This window comes from Neopsephotus bourkii, unplaced genomic scaffold (genome assembly GCF_033783945.1).
Source record: "Neopsephotus bourkii isolate Nb327-2 ecotype Australia unplaced genomic scaffold, CSIRO-AGI_Nbou_v1 NB_230, whole genome shotgun sequence".
Lineage (NCBI taxonomy): Eukaryota > Metazoa > Chordata > Aves > Psittaciformes > Psittacidae > Neopsephotus > Neopsephotus bourkii.
Window position 1 is genome coordinate 1,548,685 of NW_026900740.1, and position 22,683 is coordinate 1,571,367.

General features: G+C 53.0%; 1 protein-coding gene across 9 annotated transcripts in view; it reads right to left on the reverse strand.

The window, feature by feature from the left end:
- The window catches only part of NCOR2 (nuclear receptor corepressor 2), a 160,202-nt gene that overhangs the window by 66,350 nt on the left and 71,169 nt on the right, over positions 1–22,683 (reverse strand). For 4 of the 9 annotated variants that reach the window (XM_061344672.1, XM_061344676.1, XM_061344675.1 and 1 more), the window contains exons 8-13: positions 19,311–19,377; positions 14,632–14,819; positions 13,256–13,352; positions 10,732–10,910; positions 7,617–7,671; positions 5,466–5,564 (exon numbers count right to left, since the gene is read on the reverse strand). In XM_061344672.1, the coding sequence (XP_061200656.1) occupies positions 5,466–5,564; positions 7,617–7,671; positions 10,732–10,910; positions 13,256–13,352; positions 14,632–14,819; positions 19,311–19,377 (685 nt within the window). The remainder of the gene's footprint in view (positions 1–5,465; positions 5,565–7,616; positions 7,672–10,731; positions 10,911–13,255; positions 13,353–14,631; positions 14,820–19,310; positions 19,378–22,683) is intronic. The other 5 variants (XM_061344678.1, XM_061344674.1, XM_061344677.1 and 2 more) reach the window with 3 other exon arrangements.

Below are 22,683 nucleotides of genomic sequence, written 5' to 3' on the forward strand. Positions count from 1 at the left end.
GCAAACCCATGCCTGATGCCTGTCCCTGCTCTGAGCACGCAGGTCTCTGTGCCGACCCTGCGCTGCCAGCAGCCCATGAGGCCGTGCTGGGACCTGGGGACCATCGCATCCTTCAATTCTTTTCCCAAATATGGCCACATCATTCTCATTCAATCACCCCCAAAACTGCAGCTGGGATTTCAGGAATGTGAGTTTCCATTGTGTTTGCCTGATTATGCTGCCTGGAGGGGCGGCAGGGCTTTGGAATGCTGCAATGCCCTTGAAATGGAGGAATGGGCATGATGCACCTCACAGGGAACACCTGGGGGACAGGGTATGGGAGCCCAGATGGAAAGAGCAGGTGCCAATGGCAGGTTACAGGATCAATATTAGCTCAAACTAGCTTTTCTCACACCTTCCCACCTCTACGCAGGCACCCTGATGCTCCACAGCATCACACAGAAGCACCCAAGGGATAAATACAAGACATTTCTCCCCATGAGGCTGCACTCCAGCAGGACCAGGACCACAGGGTCTGACCAGATGTGATGACTTCTCACGGGTCCTGCAGCCTCAGCCTGCCTGAGCGGGTTTCCCCAGCCACAGCAGTGCTCTCACACTGCAGATCTGGGCCTGGCCACATGATGAGCCAAATTCAATCCCTGGTGTCCCGGCAGCGAGCTCAGCCTACACACGACAGCAGGATGGGGCTGACCTGGGGGACGGGACAGCGAGCAGGGCACCTCACAGCAACATCCCATCACAACGCACCCTGCCACTGACATCCCAGGCAAACTGCTCCACAAACAACCTCAGTACTCTTTAAAACAGCACAGGCTTAAATGCTTGCGGGATATATTTACAGGTGTTTGTGGCAGTAAAGTTTAGCAGCCACATCCAGGCCTGTTTCAGGGTGAGAGGCTGCATTATTAACCCAGGATTTTATGACAGGTTATCTCCCCGCATCTGAAAGAGAAGCTGTCGAGTCCTTTGTCACTAATGAGGAGCCACTCCCTTGACTGATCACAGTCAAACACTTCCCAGATATAAATACCCTTCACCTCATTATCCACTGTAGTCAGTGGAGCAGGGGCACACGCATGATGTGCAGTGTAAGAGGCAGCTCGCTGAGCTCCAGACCCGATCCTTGCGGATGGAGGAGAGGTGGTGGCACAGCAAGGCTGGACCTAAGGGGGTGCTCTGCTCCTGCATCAGGGATGGGGAGCATGGAGCCATGGACCTGTGGGCAGGCAGCACCCATCTGTCAGTCCGAGCCCTGCCAGCCAGGACAGCGCTTCCATGAAACAAGTACTGGGGTTGTTTATACAGCTCCAGGCTGGGGCTGTTGATCCGCGTCAGCGAGGGGAATGGTTTGTGTTTGGGGAGGGCGGGACAGCGGCGGGACGGATAATTCCATTTGGGTTTTGGCAGGGGACGGGAAGAGGGTGGGCCTGGGAAAGGCTGTCAGCCCTGGCAGGGACCGCGCCGGCTGCCCGGCCAGGTCACACCACAGGCCCCAGCCCTGCCGGTACAGCTCTGGCACTGCTCCCCAGTGGAGAAACAGGGGGTCTGGGTGCCATGGAGTGAGTCCTCGAAAGCATCAGGGCCCTTTCTCCCCGGGCTACATGAGCACTGTCTGACAGCAGCGCCAAGGGGGACAGTGTGACGGCACGTCCTGCTCCATCCATCCATCCATTCATGCACACATGACTTCATCTGAGTCAGCCCAGGCGGCTCCTCGGCCGCCCATCGCCGCTGGTGACTGACCCGCTGCTGGAGCGGCTTTTCCTGGCGGGATGACCACCCGCCTCCATCAGGGCACTGCGTGGGAGCTCCATGGATTCTCCCCTGGGAATTCACCAGCACTGACACAGGGAGCACAACTTGTGTGCTGCAGCGATGTGGGCACTGCTGCTCCAGAAGCAAAGGGAATATATTCTGGAATCAAAGCCCTGCGCTGTGCACAGAATAATTCTGCTGAAATAAAGGCACTTTTCCTCCAGCACAGCTTCAGCCCAATGCTCGCACTAGGGCAGCCCTGCTGAGCAGCTTGCCCAAAGAGGAGACACATGGCACTAACTGCCTAGCTTCCATTTTCAGAGCACCCCAGATAGGTTTGGGTTGGAAGGGACCTTAAAGCTCCTCCAGCTCCAACCCCTTCCACTGGAGCAGCTTGCTCCAAGCCCTGTGTCCAACCTGGCCTTGAGCACTGCCAGGGATGGGGCAGCCACAGCTTCTCTGGGCACCCTGTGCCAGCGCCTCAGCACCCTCACAGGGAAGAGCTTCTGCCTAAGAGCTCAGCTCAGTCTCCCCTCAGGCAGGTTCAAGCCATTCCCCTTGGCCTGTCCCTACACACCGTCAGAAAAGTCCTTCTCCAGAGCTCTTGTCAGCCCCCTGAGGTAATTTTTGGTGCCCCCGCTACAGGACTAGGGGCATTTGCAGAGAAGCTCTCTGGAATACCCTAAACAATGACTGCAATAGCCCCCAAAGGGGCTTTCATCTACACAAGGGCCTTTCAATACGGGCTCATGCAAAATCATGCAGATGAATTAATGACATTCGTGCTGATTATTGGATCAGATTGTTCTACCATGACACAAACCTTTTTATTTTCTTTTGTTTTCAGTGACAAATTACACACTTGGAAGTTAGCCCTCTTCCCAGTGATTCCCCCCTTGCGGGGTTCAATGGCGTTTTCCGTACCTGAACACAGTGGATTAGTTTAGAAAGGCTCTGTATACCAGGAGCCCAAATATTCCATCAGATGGGAACACCTTCCACGCACCAGCACTGGGGCAGGCGCCATGGCAGGACCACGCACCCTGCCTCAGAGCAGGCGGCTGCTCTGTGTTCTGACAAAGTGGAAGCAGAAGCGGGTGAAGTCCCTGCTTTTGGCAGGAGATTTTCAGCACTAAGTAGCAGCTTTATGAGGAATATCCTTTGCCAGGGGACCACCAGCCAGGGAGCGATGGGATTCTTACTTTTTAATGGACTTTTAATAAGTAGGCCACAATGAGAGCCTTGACACCAGAGTAGCTTTGTTTCTCCATGTAATTATCTCCACTTCGCTCTCAAGCTCCTCCAAGAGCAAGGAAGACCACCAGCCTCTCCATGAGGAAAGCAGTGAGAGAACAGCGCAGGGCCACTTGAAATGCTGTTTGTGCCAGACCCCATCCACTCCTCCCATCTGATCTGAAGCCCACCTTGCCTGCCCTCCTCTAAAATCAATTATAGCTCACTTCTGGCGTTTAACTGCTTGAACCCTTATCAGCAGGAAAACTTGTCTCCCAGTGCTGCAGGAAGATGGTTCACAGCCCCACTGCTCCCTGTATGCTGTCCCACCATGTCTCCCATCCTGCATCCTGTCACCATCTCTGATGGCAGAGACTGGGGAGGTGAAGGGAGATCCCCTGGCGCTGGGGCAGCCCAACACTGCTGCTCCCCAGCACAGCTCTGACTCTCTATGAGGCTACATGGGCAACAGCCTCCCCTCCGCAGCATCATGCCCTTCCCAAGCCTGCTTGCAGGCTCTTCCAGTGCTCCTCTGCTTGCAGCCTTGCAGGAAATGGATGCAAGCAACATACAGAAATACTGGAGGTGTCACAGCACTAAGTGTGCATCTCAAGACCCCCCCAAGGCCTCTGTGGGAGAGCTGGATTCTAAGCTCTGCACTTCTTTCCCACTACTATTCATGCAAACAGCCCTTGGGTCTCACAGCTTCTCTGAACATCCCACCTTCCACCTGAGCATTGACTCAGGGATCTGATTCTTCTTTCAGAGTCAATAATGATCTGGTTGAGGTCTGCTGCAGTGGACGTGCAATCTGCTCCCTTCAGTGCTCAGCAGCCTCACTCTTAATAACTTACTAATATTGCAGTTCCCTGCTTGCAAAAATAGTCCTGCCTTTTACTACGGTTGTAAAGTAAGTACCATGGGATGCAGTTAAGTCCCTGCTCCCAAAGGCTGGAGCTGAACGAGGCTCCAAACAGCAGCACACAATCTCCACTGCCCAAGCTGGACCAGACTCACAAGCAAGGGAAAACACCATGGGAAATACTGCAGCTAGCGATGCTTTGGATACTCTTAAACCCCAAAACACAAACAGTACCTGCTGGGTGCAGGCCAAGGCAGGTCTGTGGCCACAGCAGGAGGTAGGCAGATGCAGAGAGCAGCATTAGATTGCCTCTCTCCCTCCACACTTGCTCAACTTCGCATTGAAACCAGAATTTGCTATGCTAAATGTCTCCACCACTAACAAGAAACAAATGTGGCCTCATGTTCTAGTTGCTGTGATCTAACAAAACAGACCATGGTAAACACTATAAAAATGTACTGGAGGGAACCACCCTGTGTTTGCTGGGAGAGGGACTGGATAATCTAATAGGGCTTTATCCATCTCTAATGTGTCTGAAAGAAAGAAGGGAAAATTGGGCCCTGTCCATGACATTCGTCATGTGCTAGCTATTCTGATGTCTTAATGCTGCAGAAATCAAATTGGAGTGAGGCTACCTATCTGCCTCCCAATCAGGACCTCGACCCAAGTGCTGCTTTTTATGGCCATGCAGCGTGAGGAGCCGCTGATGTCAGTGGTGGCACAGGCCAGGCCAGTTTTTCCATCCCTATCTCCACGTTATCTGGAGAGATGCTTCCTTTGTGGTCACCCCACTCTCCTCATGACATGGATAATTGTTCATTCATGGACCTGGGGATTGACCAGCGGGACCTTCCTCTGGCTGAAAGCATTTGAAGGGACAAGGCACCTGCCCAAGAGGTTAGCACTTATCTGGGTATCGTGGTAGCAGCAGCAACACTGGCATGCTCATGTCTAGATCTCTAACTTGGCCATGGTAACGGCCAAGGGTTGATTCAGTCACCTACCCCAGCATCTCATGGTGTCCTAGGTACCGGCCTGGCCTTCATCCAAAGAGTTAAGGGTCTCCTCCAGCTACAGCACCAAACCTGCAAGCCCTCAAGAAGACCTCAGACACCCTCCAGCACTTGACAGACTGATAAGCCTCTGCTCAGGTGGCCACCAGAAGTCATTCCCACTCAGCTCATTCTCCTCTTTGCACAGGTGCAAGGCAGGAGCCCCATCCCCATCAGCACACTGGCTGCTGTCTCAGAGTGGAGAGGGAAGAGGCTCCACTTGGTTCCTGCCCGCAGCTACAGGCTGCATGGGCAGCCCTGTGCTACTCCTGACACACAGCCAGGTTTTCTGCATTCACTCCATCCCCTTCCTTTTCCAAGCATCCTGGGTTTGTTACTTGCTTTCTGAAAGCTACTGTGACCTTGGCACAGGAAGGGACAAACATCAACCACCAGAAAACAGCACGTTCTGAAAAGCTACACAGAGCAAAACCACAGCCCTGTTGCAGCCTGCACGAGACCTCCATCTGGGGAGGGGAGGAAAGCAGCATTTGGGGTGCTCAGAGAAGGTGCCGCTGAGAGGCTGCAAGTGCAAAGCAGTGGGTTCCTCCAGCTCTTACCTGGCCCTTCCCGCGCCGCCGGTAGTTCCTTCTTACAAGGTTCTTGTAGTTCTCATTCTTCTTGGTCAGGTAGTAGTACAGGACACAGTCTGCCACCGTCTGCAAGGACACAGCGAGTCAGGGAACAGCAGCTCCCATCCCATCGCACTATCAGGGCGCAGACTTCAAGGAGCAGCGCTTGGGCCCTGCCATCGCCAGGTCTGCTGCTGCTTCTGAAGATCTGCAACCCAAACACCTCCCTCCCAAAGCCCTTCCCTGGAGCTGGAAGAGGAGGGCAATGTACACTGTCCTTGTAAAAACACTGAGCTCTTCCAAGGGACAGACTGCGGCCATCCCACAGGCATGCTGAGATGGAGATGGGTGCAGAGCAGAAAGCACCCCATGTTGGATGCTAAGCAGGGGAAAGGGCTGACCCCAGATGACTGCGGCAACTAAAGGCAGAAGGAGGAGAGTCACCCTCTGTCAGGGTTATGTGAGGCACAACCTGCCATACAACTGTCAGCTGGTGTTATGTCCAGATGTTAAGCTCACTGGCTTGAGCTCATATGACTTTCTCATGGTTAGATTGGGATCCTGGCACGCAGGAGCCACCGTCCCAACTGCAAGTCCAGCAGTTGGCTCTATGAGCAACCATCCCAGATCAGACACATTAGGAAAACATGGAACCATTGCTGGGACATACCCAGATCCTGAGCAGCAGAAGGTTCCACACTGGGAAAGGTCCTTTGCTGAACTGTCCTGGCACCTGAACACTGGTCTTGGGCTACACTTTCATACCCAGGATCTGCATGAACAGACCCATCACACCCAAGAGCAGGGTGCTGCTGCGTGCTCTCCCTATCCCTGTGCAAGGAGCGGAACCATGTGCAAAACCAGACTGCAACTTTTAAAGTGCTAATTGGATCTCTTTCTAATCTAGCCCTGATTATACACACACACAAGAACACAAAAACTTACAGTCATCTGTTCCAAGGGCTAAGATCACTATTTTTTTTATAATGCAATTTAAAAATCTATTAATTCATTACATTGAGCCATACTTTGCATCTCTCTCCAACAGGATAATGGATGTGTTCTGTATCATAATTACAGCCTGATTTACAAATGAGTACAAATAAAATTAGAAGACATTTTACAGCTTGGAACACAGGCTGGATTGTGAGCATCATCCAAGTCCCACCGCTTTCGGCTTCAGCAAGTGGGAAAGGCTGGAAAGCGCCTGGGATCTTACAGCAACAGCAGCAGCACAAGGTTGCTGCTGGCCTTTGCTTGCTTGCTGCTTTGGCAAGAAAAGTCAAGGCCTTAGGAATTATTTCCCCAGCCTGAATCCTGCAGAATCAGAGAATAATTTAGGGTGGATGGAACCTCTGCAGGTCACCTCCTGAAAGCAGAGGGGTTCCCCCAGAGGAAGTGGACACTGTGTAGATCAAACACTGCATGAGATGGGCAGAGGACGCAGCTCTCAAAATGTCTCCTGCTCAGGGGAGCACCTGGTCCATCACTGTCTTTGAGGCTGTTTGTCCAGGATCTGCCCATACAGCCAGTTCCACAGAAGGTACCTGGCCTTGCTCAGAACAGGAACACAGACCTGCTCTTCCTTCAGATCTCCTTTTCAAACCTTTCTTCCATCAGCAAAAAGGAAAAGTCCCAGAAGCACAACACAGAGGCTTGGGAAAGGTCAGGCCCTCCTGCAAGCTAAGCACGAAGGGGAGGTGTGTGTGCCTACATGACACCCACCCAAACTGCCAGAGGAACCGGGACTCAGCCCACCCTCAGCATCCCTGACCTGAGCAAAGAGGGGACCCCTCTGCTTTGTGCTGGGCAGCCGCGTACCCACCCCGCTGTGTGACAGCCTGGCTGGTGCAAAGTGCTCCAGGAGATGCTGGGAAGCAGCTCCCCAGGCGGATCACGGAGGGCTGCAACGCCTACATGCCAGGCTGGATGCGTTCACACATCTCCCGGCTCCAAACTCCCTGACGCTGACTCAGTCCCTGGTTTCTGCAGGGAGCCAGGAGGCATCTGGACCATGACCACCTCTGAGCCACCACCACCCACAGGTGCCCAGCATCCACTGGCTGCTCCAGCACCAAAGGGAGATGTGATGGAGAAGAGACAGCGTGAGGCAGGTTAAAGCCAGGCAAGGATGCTTACCTTCCTGTCCAGAAAGGATGCAATCAGGCCGAAGTTCTTTGGATGCTGCATGAACCTGAGGAGCAAAAGGGAGAGGGTTAGCATGGGCTCCGGCTCTGACCCTCTTGCAGCTGGGCTGCCCTGCCCTGTGTGCCTGGAGCAGCAAGAGCAGCTCCCTGAGGGACCCAGGGGTTTGAGAAAATATGTCTGCTGCTCAGCTTCCCAGAAAGACAGGAACTTTATATTTAGCCCACTGCAGCCAGGCTGGTCAGCAGCTCCGATGAGCAGATGTTCATCACAGGGTGGGAGAGGGCAGGGGGGCTGCTCCCAGAGACACCCGAGCCCGTACCAATGGCAGGATGGGCACAGAGCTGCACACATGGTTGAGGCTTCAGGATGTGGCAAGGAAAGGGTGAAGAATTGCCATCGATGCCCGAGCATCCTGCAGCATAGCTGGGGGTGCCCCTGCTGCTGAGCGGGACCCCAGGCCTGCCTGGGCTGTCAGAAGCAGCTGCAGGGGACAGGAAGGGAAACCCAAGCCCCAGGAGGAAGCTGCCACGTTGCTGAGTTGCTCAAGAGATCCCCAGTGCCACAGTGGCTGTGAGGAACGCTGCCTCCTGCCCAGCAAGCAGAGGAGCTGTCAGCAGGCTCCCCCCTGGTTCCGGCAGCCCAGGAGGGTGCATCACCCGCTGCGGGAAGATGTCCCCAGGCACAGAGATGTCTCCTCCAACAAACCCCTTTGCTTAGCTGGTGGGGAAGCACCTCAGGCCAGCGAGCTCTTGGCAGGAGGTGCTGGTGCTGGCAGGAGGATGGTTAACCACTGCATCACCAAAGCACGAGGAGCCTGGTGAGTGGTGACTTTGCTCCAGAGCTGCCACCAGCATGGGCTTTGCCCACAGGAGCAGAGTGGCCAGTGTGGCACGGGTGGTTTGTCAGCTCTCTGGTGCTACCTGCTCTATGCCCCATGGAAATGGATCAGAGGGAAGAGGTGGGTGAGCTGTGGTCTGGGTTTTTAACGGGGTCACCAGTCTCTATCCCACAGGCAACTGTGGCCTTTCTATCACTTGAAGGGTAAAACTCACCCCCCCAGATATAACACAGACACCAAGAGAGATCCCCCCAAAACATGCGAATGAGAAAAAAGCAACCAGAAATGCTGGGGGTGAGGGGAAAGATAAGAGCTGGGCTGCTCAGACAGGCTGGGATGAGAGCACAGAGCTGGAGAGGCACCCAGCACAAACCAACAGACGGGGTTTTCAAGGCCATGTTATCAGTGATGCTAACACAGCCTTGTGAGCCATGCAGACAACAATACGTTGTTTTTCATAAGCCAGACTGTGTCCCCATAACAAGGATGGATGTTGTGCTCTTATGGTGCCCAGCACAACAAGGCCTTGGTGCCTGAGCAGGACCAAGGGGTACCAGAGCCTCCACCAGCAAACCACAGCCCCCCTGGCGATGAGTTCTCAATAGAGAGACCTGAAATCCTGCCCAGAAGCAAATCAAATCAGACTCTTCCTCGTGGTTATGTTTTGACAGCTACGATAGTTCAGGCCTGGAGCTTGTCAGCCTTGCAGTGCCTGGCTGCTTTCTCCAAGAGCCCTCACCATGAAGGCTGAGTAAAAGGTTACATCAGGTTTCCATGGTCTCAGGAAGAGGCCAGCTCTGGGTCACAATCACAGATGACACAAGTCTGGTTCACTTTAAAAACCCAGGCTAGAAGCAACAGCACACCAGGCAGCTCAGCTACCCGCACACTGGGATGGGGGCGGGAGCTGGGCCAGGGCCCATGGCCCTCCTTACAGCTCCTAAGTACCAATCTCTTCAGATGAGCTTTGTGAGAGCCCTGAAATCCTGCTGTATTTATGCCTCAAGCTCTGCATCACCCACGGTGATGACACAGAAACCACCGTGCACAGCAGGATGCATGAGCTGGGTGTGGATTCTTCCAACCCCATTAGGCAGGCACGGCCCCGCCATTAAAGACCAAGTAATTAGTCTTTGCGTCATTTGTGGGCAAGCCTTGCTGTTTGGGGTGTCACATTTTAAGGCTAATTAGCAATGAGGATTCTCCTCTACCAAAGGCTTGGAGGCGGTTTGCTTGTTTTGTTCTCTTTCGGTCTGTCTTGGCAATTAGTTATTTCAGCAGCAAACAGGAGTCGTCACAAGCAGGGACAGGAGGAGGGTTCCCGGACACGGAGAAGCTTCCAGCATGGCTGGCTGTGGGCCTGCTGTTACCCATGGAGCTACCCCATCATCGTATGGAGGCCAGATCAAGGAAGCGCTGCTGCAAGGGATGAGGTGGCTGTGATGCACCCACATACCTCCACATCCCTCATGTTCACAGCAGTGTTTTCACACACACATACAGGACATCTGAGGTACCAAGGATGCTCTGGTCCTCCAACCTGGGCCCCCACTGGGCTACGAGATACAGGGGAGTCTGGATGTGAGGCTAAGCTGGGACCCACAGCTTGGCTGACAGCACAGTGGTACCCAAGGGAAGGGATCAGCAATCCCCCAAGTGATCTCAGTTGACAAAGTGAAGCTGTTCTCCAGCACTGCTTGCAAACAGGAGGAAGCACTGCAGCCAGAGTTTGCATGTGTCTGATATGGGAATGCATCCATGGAAACAGCAGCTGGTGGCAAATCCTGCAGACAGCAGGATGGAGCACCGAGGGACCGGTACCAGCTGGAAGCTGCAGCCTGAGGGGGTCTACATGGGGGAGTTGGATGTTGACAGCCCTGAGAATCCCCCTGGACACCCAGTGCCTGAAGGACAGCATGCAAACCCAAAACCAGATGAGCGTATGGAGCACCGGGTTTCACTGGCGTTATCCTTCAACTGGCTGATGGGGATGCAGAGGCAGAGAAACTTCTAGTTCTCCCCATGAGCAGCAGCTCTGCTTGGGCACACAATCACACCAACCATATAGAAAGGCCTGAGGTTTCTGTGCAGGTGCATCACTCTGTGCCCAGGCCCAAGGCAGCACAGACTACGACTGTATTCCTGGGGGAAATCTGTTCTCCTTGGGAAATCCACATCTCAGTGCACTGGGGCCCTGGCCAAAGCATTGCATGGGTCCTGTCCACACTTCCCAAGGGCTACACCCAGAGATGTATGGGCTGCACTCACTTTTCCCGGAAGGTCTCCTTCTCCTGCTCGCTCCACATGTTCATCACCTGCCGGTCCTTGTAGACCTTCATGGGGTCATCCATGAGGCCGTTCATGTTGATGAATTTAATGCGCTGCTGGTCAGCATCGTAGAGCATGGGTGGGATGACAGCGAGCTGGCGCATCTGCTTCTCTAGGTTCTGTGGGGAAAGCAGAGAGAACAGTTGGTCAGCACCATGGGCCCGTGGGGACTGAAGGGGACAGATGTTCGAGAGGAAAGGACGGGCGGAGGAACAGGAGAATTCAAAAGCAAGCATCAGACAGCTTTATTGCTGGAGTAATTGTAAATGAAATGCTGAAAGAGGCTATTGCTGTCAGCCAGGAAATAATGAATGTTTCAGTCTGAAATAAAAGGCTTTAAGATACCGTGTGGAAATGTCTGACTTAAGCAAAAAAGCTCCTGACCATGACCAAGACAAATCAGAGCAGAGGTAGCACAGGGAATGCAAACCCCAAACCCATGGCCATATGGAGGGGTTCAGCCCCCCACCCCAAATCCCAAGGGAAGCAGGTCAGCTCTCAAAGCCTGTTGAAAGGGAGAGCAGAGGAGATGTAGTGCTTCCCTTCCACAGGAAACCTAATCTGGTTCTAGGAGGCTTCAAGTGTCACTGCAACAGGGCCATCATTCCTGTCTTTCCTCTCACTGCAACACCCCGGGACATAACCTGACGCCTTTATTCCATCCTATTCAAGCACAAAGTTCATCCAGAGCCCTGACTGCACACCAGGACAGGACAGACTGGGCACACTGGTTTCCTTAAGTATTTGCAACAGAGTGGCCAATGTGGTGTCTCATTTCTGCTGTCCCTTGCCTGAACGCTGGGACTGTCCCCTCAGCTGGTCCCCTGGCACAGGGGCATGCTCTGACCACCCTCTTCGCTAGCAGCAGCATCCCTTTGAGTGCTGTCACCTGCAATGGCACTGGTCAGACATGAATTCCAGCCTTTAACCCCAGAAGGCCAGGTCTCAAGTGTTGTTATGTTAATCTACAGCTGGATGCTAGCTCCTGGGAGGACAGTAATGTCCAATCCTTCCTGCAACCAGGCCTGCCCAGCACCACTCTGCTTCCCTGCTGTGATTGATCAGACCCATCCTCCTCTTCCTAAAACACAGCTCTCTGCACACACAGGAACGCTTCAACTCATCCCATCACATTCCTTGTCCTCGCTGGGACACCTCCCATTGAGCAACCATCTGCTCAGATGCCCTGGGGGTGTCATCTCATTGTGGGAGGTCAGGACAGCTTGCAGCCAGAGCATCTACCCTGGCAGCCGCAGAGAGCCCCAGCCAAAAGGAGAAAGCCAGGACAGGCAGAGGCAGCAGGCAAGAGCACTGCCTGCAGCAGGAAGGGTGTCAGGGTGCAGAGACACCCTGCAGCAGGCAGCCAGACCTTGCTCCTCTCCAGCAGCATGCTGGGGCAGAGAGCTGGCCTCTGCCACCAGCGATGCTCCCTGGCTCTCACTTCCCTGCTCCTTCCAACCCTATGGAAGGGCTGGAAGCTCCTCGGAGACAAGCACAGCAGTGCCCTGTGCTCAGCAGGATGCTAGCAGCGTGCCGTTCAGCAGCACACTCACTGGGCAGGAGGCACACTTGGAGGCAATCCTCTAACGCTCCTCTTGGCCATGACCTCTGCAGAGCTGTGAAATTTCTCTCTGCTTGCGGGATCCCTGTCCTCCAGGTCCTTGCCTTCACTGGCTACAGCAAACTGCCCGGGAACCAGGGCAGGGAGCGACCCGTGGTGCACAGGCTGCAAACATCTCAGCTAGTGCTGGGCAAGGGCTGCTCTCCCCTCCCAAATGCAATCCATTCACTGCAGCTCGCTGCCGTGCCAAGAGAGTGGAACCCTTGTGAAACCAGATCCAAACGAAGCCAAGGTCATGGGGATGTTTCAAGATGAATGGAGCACTCCCAGAAGATGTGGGCCAACTGGCTCACGTACAAACCATTCATTCCATAGGATTCCCCTGTGTCGAGCCACACAACCCATTCAAAACAAAATGAAATGAAACAGAAAAACCCCTCCACCCGGCAGCCAGGGTGCTGGCCCCCTTCCTTTCCCTTCCCACCTCCAATTCCAGTTTAAACCAATGGTCAGGAGGTCATTGTGGATGCTACCCAGAAGACCAGCATCCTGAGGTTTCAGGTCCCAAAGAGGCAGTTTAATGCTGACAAATCCTACCCACTGACCACCAGCTCCTGGGGTGCTTTGCTCCGTGTTTAGGTACTGCAGAACCATTGCACAGCCCTGTTACCTGTCTTGGGTGGCTGGAGAGATGCTGCTGGGTATTAAATGAACACCTCACTTTGGATCCTGTCCAGAAAGCGTATTAGGCATCACAGCAACCTCCCCAGCCTCAGCAGGGCCTGAACTGAGTGGGATTTGTATCTGATTTCCCCATGGGACCTGGCAGTGCGCTCTTGTCTTCCTCAGAGAAGAGCGGAGTGAGGAGTGAAGAGGAGGAGAAAATGGACAACCCAGTCTCACCTCTTGTTCTGAGAGCCCGTCGATGATTTCTGACACCTCATGCTCGCTGCGTGCAGCTGACATGGAGAGCCCGCCGCTGCCCCTCTGTCCTACCCTGCTGGGAAAGGGCAGTGAAACACTCAAGACACTGATGCTCCATTCCATAAGCAGCAAACCACATCTGTGACAACTCAATGGCTCTGTTGTCTCCCTTGCTGACCTCCACCATGGCCATATCCAACACCCCACCCGTACCACCTCATCCCATGCTGCAGGAATGGTGCCTGCTGGAGCCCCATGGGCTCCCAAAGCACTGTTCCCCATGATGCCCAGGTTTAGGGCTCACAGGACAAGAGCCTCAAACCACCTTCCTTACCTGTGCTGACCTCCTGGAATGCTACAACAGAAGGCATTTCATACCCAGCCATACACTTCCCCATATTTTATCCTGCTCATCGAACCACAGGAGCAGTGGCATCAGTGTTACCACCAAGCCATTAGTACCGATGCAACTGCATCTGGTTTGCAAATGCTGTGGGAACTTTTAAATCAAAACCAGCCACTGACACCCCCCTCCCCAGTATCATTCAATGTAACAGCCACACGCCCCATGGAATTAAAACTTCTCTTATCAAGCAGGTAGCAAATTTAAACATTTCTTTCCCAGTACCATTTCTCCCCATCTCTTTAAGACAAAATAAAGCCACTAACTAGGAAGTCTGGACCCATCTGGCTGTTAGTGGGGCATAAGATGAGGTGTTGGGATAGGGGGTCTGGGTTCTGCACTCATCAGCTGTCCCTGGGCAAGATCCTGGGACTCAAATGGGAAGGATGGAGAGTTTTCAGCAAGATCATGGATTCATGTCTCCTCCTGGCACAAAATAATGTGACTTCAAACTGTGCTTCCAATGAGGAGCAAAAACTGGACAGGGGATGGGGGAGACAGAGGACATTCTGCTCTCTTCCTATCGTTTGTAGTCATTTCTGTAACTTCTACATGCTCTGATCAAAGCATACATATGTATTAAATAACCAACATGATCAAATGCATCTGCAAGTCTGGTACATCTTAGTTTGGGCCCACCACTACGGCAACAGTTAGCACTGTCCTAGCCAGGTGCTAACACAAGAGACCTGCCCCTTGCTCCAGTGTGCCGAGCCAGGAGGTCAGCAGCAGAGGGGACACAGGCAACCACATTCCTGCCATTCTTCCTTCTCTTTTGGCCCTGTGCTAGGGAAAAGGTGGCAAAGCTGCTCGTCTGCTGGGTCCTGCTTTGAGCAGACAGGGAGAAACGGGACTGACAGCCACCCCAGCCCGCTCCTCCCGCCAACAAACCCCATGCCCATGCCCATAGAAAAGAGAAAGGCTGTCTGATACCAGCTCAGCCCCTTCCTACCGCTTCTCCTCTAACCTCTGCATGCGCTCTTGCAGTTCCCGCTGCTTCCGGATCTCCGGGAATTGCTTCTCATAGTACTCCCGCACTTTGCTCTCTTTGGCACGGCGCCGGGGGTTATTCTCAATGCGCTCCACTTTCTTTTCCCAGGCCTCCATCAGCTGGTCATAGCGCTGGCAGAACTTCTGTTCCTGAAGGGGCAGAGGGAGAGGGGGAGCTCAGGAGCCTGCCTGGGAAGGGCAGCTCCTCCAGGCCTGTCCCTCCATGGCTGCTCACGCTGAGCGTGAGTCATGGTGCTTAAAGGAATATGGTTCATTAGGACACGCTCCAGGGCCTGTGATCAAACCCAGGGTGAATGCTCAAAACAGGCCATCAGGCACCCTCAAGGCTTTTCCCTTCCAGCCCCAACACCTTTGGTGAACCAGGACGCTCCTGCAGTGTGGCTGACCAAGGCCATGCAGCGTGGTGATGCCATCAGCTCCTCCACCATCCTGCAAAGCAGGAGCATTTCTCCAGCTGCTGCTCCTCCTTTTAGGCCCAGGAGCAGGATAAGCACATCCCCACTGATGGCAAACCCAGGCTCTGCATGGGGTTTCCATGCCAGGTCCTTCTGGGTGACATTCTCATGGCCAGCCACCCAACACAGGTCCAGCACTGCACTTCTCCCTCATATTTATAGGACTGGCCCGATAACCATGACATTGAAATATCACTTAAAACACCTGCCCAGACAAGCCCCTAACTGCTCCTGCCTCCTCTGGCCACTCTCTTCCTGGAGGAGAATGCCCACATGCAGGCAAGGTCCACACCAAGGAGACAGCAGTGACAGAGTGACGGTGTACATCCTCACGTGAAGGCAGCTGGGTGACCGGAGGGGGTTTTAGGGTTTCATTCTGAGTGAAACGCATGCCTTGTAGGCCCCAGATCAGGAAGTGAAAGCAGATGTCACTGCAAAACCATCAGCGGCAAACCCCAGGTCGCCTCCCACCCACCCCGTTCTGCTTTCCAGAACAGGCAGCTCGGGACCAGCACTGGAACAGGCAATAACTGAAGCGCAGCAACACATCCTGGGATCCCCATGGCCCTTTGGAGGCACCTCAACAATAACGTGGGGTGGACAAAACTCCTCAAACCCGAAACCTGATGCAGACTAACATTCCCTCCCTCAAATAAACTAACTCCCATTTGTGCACCCAGAGCCAGAGGCTTTCCTGCCCCACACGCATGCACAGGAGATGCTTGGGTTTTGGCTAGAGGAGCTGAAGGAAACAGCCAGAAAATGAAAGTGAGGAATGAGAGCAAGAATAAAAATGGCCTAAATGCCACCAAGGGAAATCTCACACTATAGGTAATGCCAACAGCTCGGAGAAATCCCAGCTGCTGCATTCCTACCCCTCCCGAAGTGATACTCTCAGCCCCCTGAACACAAGAGCTCCCACCCTGCCAGCAAATCTGCTCCAGCCTCCTGCTTTCAGAGCATCGCATTCGGAAGAGGCTAAAAATACCCTGCAAAGTGTATGAAGGCTGGGTGCTGGGATGCAGCGGGTGCTCTGTGCTGTGTGCCAGCCCGTGGCACAGCCAGGGGACAGCCCAGCACCAGGAGGGCTTGGCCTGGTGAGAAGCTTTGAAAGGTCCTTTGCTCCCCGTGGGAACGAGCTGGTGCTGGGTCCCGCATCGCTGCCGCTTGGCACAGCTGCCAGGCTGCTTCACTGCTGGTTCCTTTGCTTCCTTTTCCTGCGCTCTCTGGGACAACTCGATGAGAGCTTGATGCAGAATTCCTCTTTTCAGGAACTCGTATTTGCAGATAGAAAAAGCAACATCAACGTCACGCTGCTGACTTCCCCAGCAGCAGGGTGGGCAGGACCAAAGCTCCCCCACTCACACACCTCAGCCCTGCAGAGCGTGGCTTTGTTATGGACTGGCTGAGCACTTCTGGCTCGTATCTGCTTTCTTAAAGCCCCTTCCCATCATGGGGCAAAGAGATCTTCCCTGCCACACAAGCTTCAAACCCCACCACAGCGGGGCTGGGCTGCAGCATCCCTGTCCAGTGCTTTTTGGTCCAGCTGGGATACAGGCTCTCTGCAATCTTTGCCATCATTTGAAAGCCAAGATTACAGGCACCTTAGAGCACTGTGCATTCCCCAGATCTTCACAGCTCAATCACCAGGAGAAGCTCCTGGTCAAGCACTTTAGGAGTCTATTCCTTCTTCTTTAAGCATCCTCTGAGCAGCCTTAAGCGAGTGTGTCCATTCCTGAGCAATCATCTGTGCCAGCTTTTAGCATCGGTGCTTCCTCTGCCCCCCTTCCCGCCTGGGCTCACCAGCCCATCCATCAGCCTCTCAATCACACAAGTAAGTGATGGCAAGCCAAATCGGACTTGACATGCATGTCTAAAAATGGATGAATAGTAACGCTGCCATAGCAGCTGAAGGCAGTTTGTAGGCTGTGCCAAGCCCGAGCCCTCCCGCAGCCCACGCTCTCACAGCTCCAGGGAACGGAGCAGCTCGTCGGAGAGGAGGGGAAGAGTGAAGGTAACAGGAGGAACCAGTCCAATCCCTATACAAGCCCCACGGTTTTCATTCCCTGGCTGGTAGGGATAAATGCCTTATACTCAAAACATCTCCCTTTGCCCTTCTCTCTCTGCAGCATCACCCCTCTGATGGCAATTCCATCAACCAACCTCAGTGGAGGCAGGAGGAAGGAAGAACACATCCTCTAGTGGGGCTTCCAGGGCTAGACCCTATTGAGACCAAGCTCTGACCCTGCTCCAGCCAGCCCTGGGCAGTGATAACACCCCAGAAAGCAAAAGAGCCAGAAAGAAACACTGGCACGTAGATGGGCTTTGCTAAAAATAGGGTCTGCTACAAAACAGGCAGAAAAATAGCTAAGCGAACCCATTTTGCAAACAGAATCAGCAAATGCATTCACTTTGCAAATTCAGCAACCGTATGTTGCCTATTTTGTAGAATAGGCAAAATGCTTCCCTAAACTGAAAAATCCCCTTTCAAGGACACTGAATAAACTGGCTGGCAGAAATGCACCTATTTTGCATGACAGGCGACTTCAGCGCACGCCGTATTTTAGGAACCGTGCTCCTGCAGCCTCATTAAACCTTTTCCCCCAGCTCCTTGATATTCACAACAGAAGGGCTCACTCCAGATTTAGCGCAGGAACAGGCTGCTTCAACCAGAAAGCAGCTCCTGGGCACTTCCCTTTGGGTTCTAGCAAAGCCACACGGTGCTTTACAACCCCTGCTTTGAGGAAGGGAATATCAATCCGCTTCCCACAACAGTCCTCAGCAGTGGCAAGCGAGGCGCCCTGAGCAGCACCCGTGCCCATGCTTCATCAAGGCCTGTAGCCCCCTGCTAGAAACCTGGGAGAAGTTTCATCATGGATTTGGACACATAAGGGAGACACAACCAAGCCTTTGGAGTGCAGGATCTGTGGCTTTTGGAAGACTGCTATAAAATGGGGGGGAATGAAGCATGGGAAAGGAAAGGAACATGCCTTTTTCACCATAAATAAGAAAATAATGTGATTGCTGGCTCAGAAATGTCAGCATTGAAAGCTGCTTTTAAAGGCAGGGCCTTCAAACCACTTCCCAGGCTTATTATTCTGAATTTTTCCAGCAATTCCTCCAAGCCAGAGCACTTGTGTCCAAAACCAGCACTGAAGCCATTGACCTGCACCACTGGCAATACCAGCGCCTGAGCCTGCTCCAGAGCAGTGAGACCGAGGCAGAAACCAGTATTTGCATCTTCCACATAAAATGTGAAGCCCTGCGTTGAGCTGAATCACCCTGCATGGAAAAATCCACCTTCCTGGTGGGACCATTGCCTGCTTCTGGCATTTGGTTCCTTCTGCAACTGTGGCTGCGGCATGCCTGGCAGTGCTCAAGGCCAGGTTGGACACAGGGGCTTGGAGCAACCTGCTCTAGTGGGAGGTGTCCCTGCCCATGGCAGGGGGTTGGAGCTGGATAAGCTTTCAGATCCCTTGCAACTCAAACCAGTCTGGGGTTCTATTTCCCCTTCTGCATTGGTTTTGCCTCCCAGCTCCTGCTGGCAACTCCTGCAGGCAACAAAAATGTATAATTCTGTATATCCCACTTTAACTTTCTCCTCTATTTACCTGGCACTTGCAACAAATGCCTCTGAAGTCTCATAATAAACTCCACCTTACCCCTTAGTTAACCAAGAACCATCTTCTTGAAGGATGCTGGAACTATCCTGCAGGCAAAGCCGCCTAGAAACAAACCGGTCCAGAGCTGGAGTTCTGTTTTAAACCACGAATTCCTAGAACATTGCCCTGTGGTCAGCTGGAAACAGTCAGATCAGGCTTCAGACCATTTATTGGAAGCAGAGTCAGCTCATTTCACACCTCTCTTTGGGTTCAATTACTCACAAAATAGACATTTATGTTGTGAATAGTCTCACTGAGATCAATGAAGGGCTCGCTGTGATTAAGCCAACCCCAAGTGTTGTCTCCACAGGGAGGCAGGTGCTGCCTGCAGCAGGATCAGGGACCTCTCCTTTCTCCAAGTTATTTTAAGCATAAGAGATGCCACAGCAATGCAGCAAGCAAAGCACTGAGCTCCAGCACCTCTCTGCTGGGAAATGTCCTTTTCTTTCTCACATAATAAATTACGTTGCTTACAACATGTAAAGTCTAAGGGAATCGCTTACCCACTGCTTGCGAGCATGATTTCTCCTCTTAAAGTACAAAATTAACTTCTTCCGCATTGCCTGGTTTCTGTAAAGAGAAAGAAAAGATGAGAACTGATTAATGAGGCAGCTCAAATCCAAAGCCTGGCTCTCCCCACTCCCAAGGGAGTTTGCAGTGCAGCTTTCCACCTTAACTTGGAATTGCATCGACTTCAGAGCAGCAAATGTGGTTATCTGGGGACCTCACCCACATCTGTTGGTAAAGCCAGGACTGAAGTTGAGCATTACATCCATACACTCCCAGTTCTGCAAACCTTTACCACGTGCTGTATTTACCAGGCTGTTTCATGGCTAACTTCACATTTTGATGTGCAAAACCCAATGGGGTCCAAAGAGTTGGGGGGCTGAGGCCAAGCTTTGCATGGCAGGAGGTGGCTTTCCAAATAAGAGGCCACCCTGTGCCCCTGTCCCCAGGGCCAGCAGTGATGGAGCTGTCAGTACACGCACCCTCCCAAGGGGTTATGCACCCTGGGGGCTCCAAGGTGCTGATAAGGAGGCAGGATTGCAGCAGGGCTTGCATCACAGATCTCCTAACTTCTTGCTTTCTTGGAGCTGTGCCTAACACCACTGCAAACAAACCAGCCCCTTGCAGAATGAGGACCTCAAGAGAGAAACTGGCCACTGCAACCACAACCAACCCAGCGTCTGCCCAGACACCCCCTGGTCTCCTCTTCCTACTTGCTACAGACAGCATGACATAATTGCTCACAGAGAAGCAGCCCCAAAGCAGAAGGGAGCTGGAAAGGCTGCATGAGCACCCAGAGCCTAACACAAACCCAGTCTCCTGCTGTTGTTCCTGTTACTGTTATCCACAGCAATAAAATCTCTAGGTAAAAGGTAGAGACCAGGGGCAAAGGAGTTTCCTTAAGTCTCTTATCCCGATTAAAGGCAGAGCTGCAGTGTGTAATTACTGATCAGGAGCTTAACAGCCTCATGTAGGCACGTTCTGCAGGATTTAGCAGACTGAAAAGACATCCCTGCTCCTTCCTCATTCCCCTCCCTGCCTGCCTAATGGAGAAGGGAGAAAACACCCTCTTCCCCCATAAATCCCTAAACCTCAGCAGCAGCAAGGGTTGGGAAGTGGCAGAGGGTCTTAGAGAGAGGACTGGGGGCAGCACTGGCTAAATTTGGGGATGGAGAACGTTACAGAAAGCATCACAATTCTTAGTTTATCAAGGAGGAAAAATATCAGGCTTAATTCTAGTTCTTAATAGTACCATTTGGATTTTGTAACTTCAGTCTGCCCCTCTTCATTAGTCACCAGAGGTACGGGATGCATACAAGGTCACTGACCACTGCCTGGGCTGCACACCTTCATTCCCTCTGACTTCACCTTCAATGCTTTGGTGCAAAAATAGACCTTCCAAGGCAGCGCTAGCAAGTGGCACTCGTAACTCTCCAACAGATGGAAAACACCAGCTACCCAGCTAGAAACAGACTCCAGGATCCCCAGCTCAAGCCTCTCAGCCCCAGATCTACTCCCACTTCCAAGCAGCACCAGCAGAAGGCACAGCCAAGTGATGGGGCTGATGCCTCCTGCAGGGCAGACCTGGATCCACAAAGGTTTTCTGATCAAGCCACACGATGATCATGTGTGGGATGTCCCCCACCAAAGGGGCCAGCACAGCCAAATCAACCCCTGTCCTCCCTACCTCAACCTGGGTGACACTCAGCAGCAAGGGGGGGGGACGCTTTGACACCCTGCTGCTGGGTCTGTTAGCAGGAACCAGGAGGGTAAATGAAGACAATTAGCATCTCTCACACAGCTGATGGGTTGCCTTGAGTTTTGCATCATGGCTGACCTTGAAAGTGCTAATACAGGCAAAGATTTAATGGCTCCACAGCTGCAAAAATCAGGACTGCCTTGAAAGCAGGTTTATGTTTACCACCACCAAGGCTGAAGCAATCAGAGTGAAAGCATTAAAAACAACAACAACCACCCCCCCTTATGCCCTAAATGTTTTTGCCACTTCATCTTTGGGGTTTGTTGGTTGCTGTTTTTTGCATGAGGTCAACCTCTCAAAGGTTAACACAATCTTGGTAAATATAAATCGGCTTGGCAGTTTATCTTGCTGCATGTGTTGCTGTTACTTGGAAACCATTTGCAGAGAGGTTAATTCGGGCCACCGGTCTCCAAAGCACACACTGTGCTCCCTGAGCACATCAAAGAGCCCAGCCCAGGGAAGGTAAGGGCTGTCTGCTGGAGTCTTGCACAGGAATAACCCGTGTGGAAGAGCACATGGGAAAGGTCACTCTCGCAGCACATCAACCACCCTCCATCGTCCTCCTCGGCAGCCTTCATCCTCGCCTGCAATGCTGCTCTCTCCATGGATGGAGACCTGAACACGGGGTGAGGAAATGAGGCAGTTCACAGGCAGGAGGAATGGAGGGAGGCTCCTTAGACAAAGCAACAGTGACTCTTGTGGACAGTTTGAAGTATTGCTGGGGCTGGCACAGTCACACTGCGCTGGGTCAGGAGGACATGCGGGCTCTTTGTGATGCTCAGGCAGGCTGGGGTGGCTGCAGTGGGACACGGAGCCTGCCAGGCGTCCCATTCCCATCCCCGTCATCAACAATGCATCTAATCATCTGCATCTCTGCCCTGGGCTCCTCAGCTCCCTGTGTACCTATGGGGAAAGAGCTTTCTGGTGGGCTCAGTTTCACACAGCGCTCCCCAGCACTGCAATGACATGGTCAATATGTATTTCCCACTTGCCTGCTGCAGCGCAGCCCCAGTCTAACCCTTCCCTCTGGAGGCAGCTCTTCTCCCAAGTCAGGACACCGCATCTAGTTACACTCTCCATGACAAAAGCCATTCCAGCCCTCTGGTCACCACAGGAGCTTTTCCTCCTCCTTCTCTCCTCTGCAGGGAAGTGGAGAACAGCCAATGGGGGTGACACAACCACCACAGCTTCTCCAGACCTTCACTCACCTTGTGAGTCCCTGCAGACCCCAGGCACAGTCCCCAGAATGGACTCAGGGACATGTGGTTTTCCCTACATCAGAGTCCCATTTAGAGTCTGTGGTGGCAGAGGCTCTGAACAGCATCCGGTCCCTCACTTTGGGGGCCAGCTATCAACTGGACAAGTGCAGCAAGAGCCTCAGTACCAGCCATCATCTGAAATGGGGCACAACTCATGTGGGGAGACTGGGGCAGCCCCACAAGCACCCAGCACTTCCCCACAGGCACTGACAGGAAACGGGGATCAAGGTAAGGTAAAAGGTAAGGTAAACCAAGGTAAACCAAACCCAGCAGCGCAGGAAGCAGGATTCAAACACCATCTGTAATGTGGGGAGTGATGCTGCAAGAGCTTTTCATCCTTGCACAACCCTA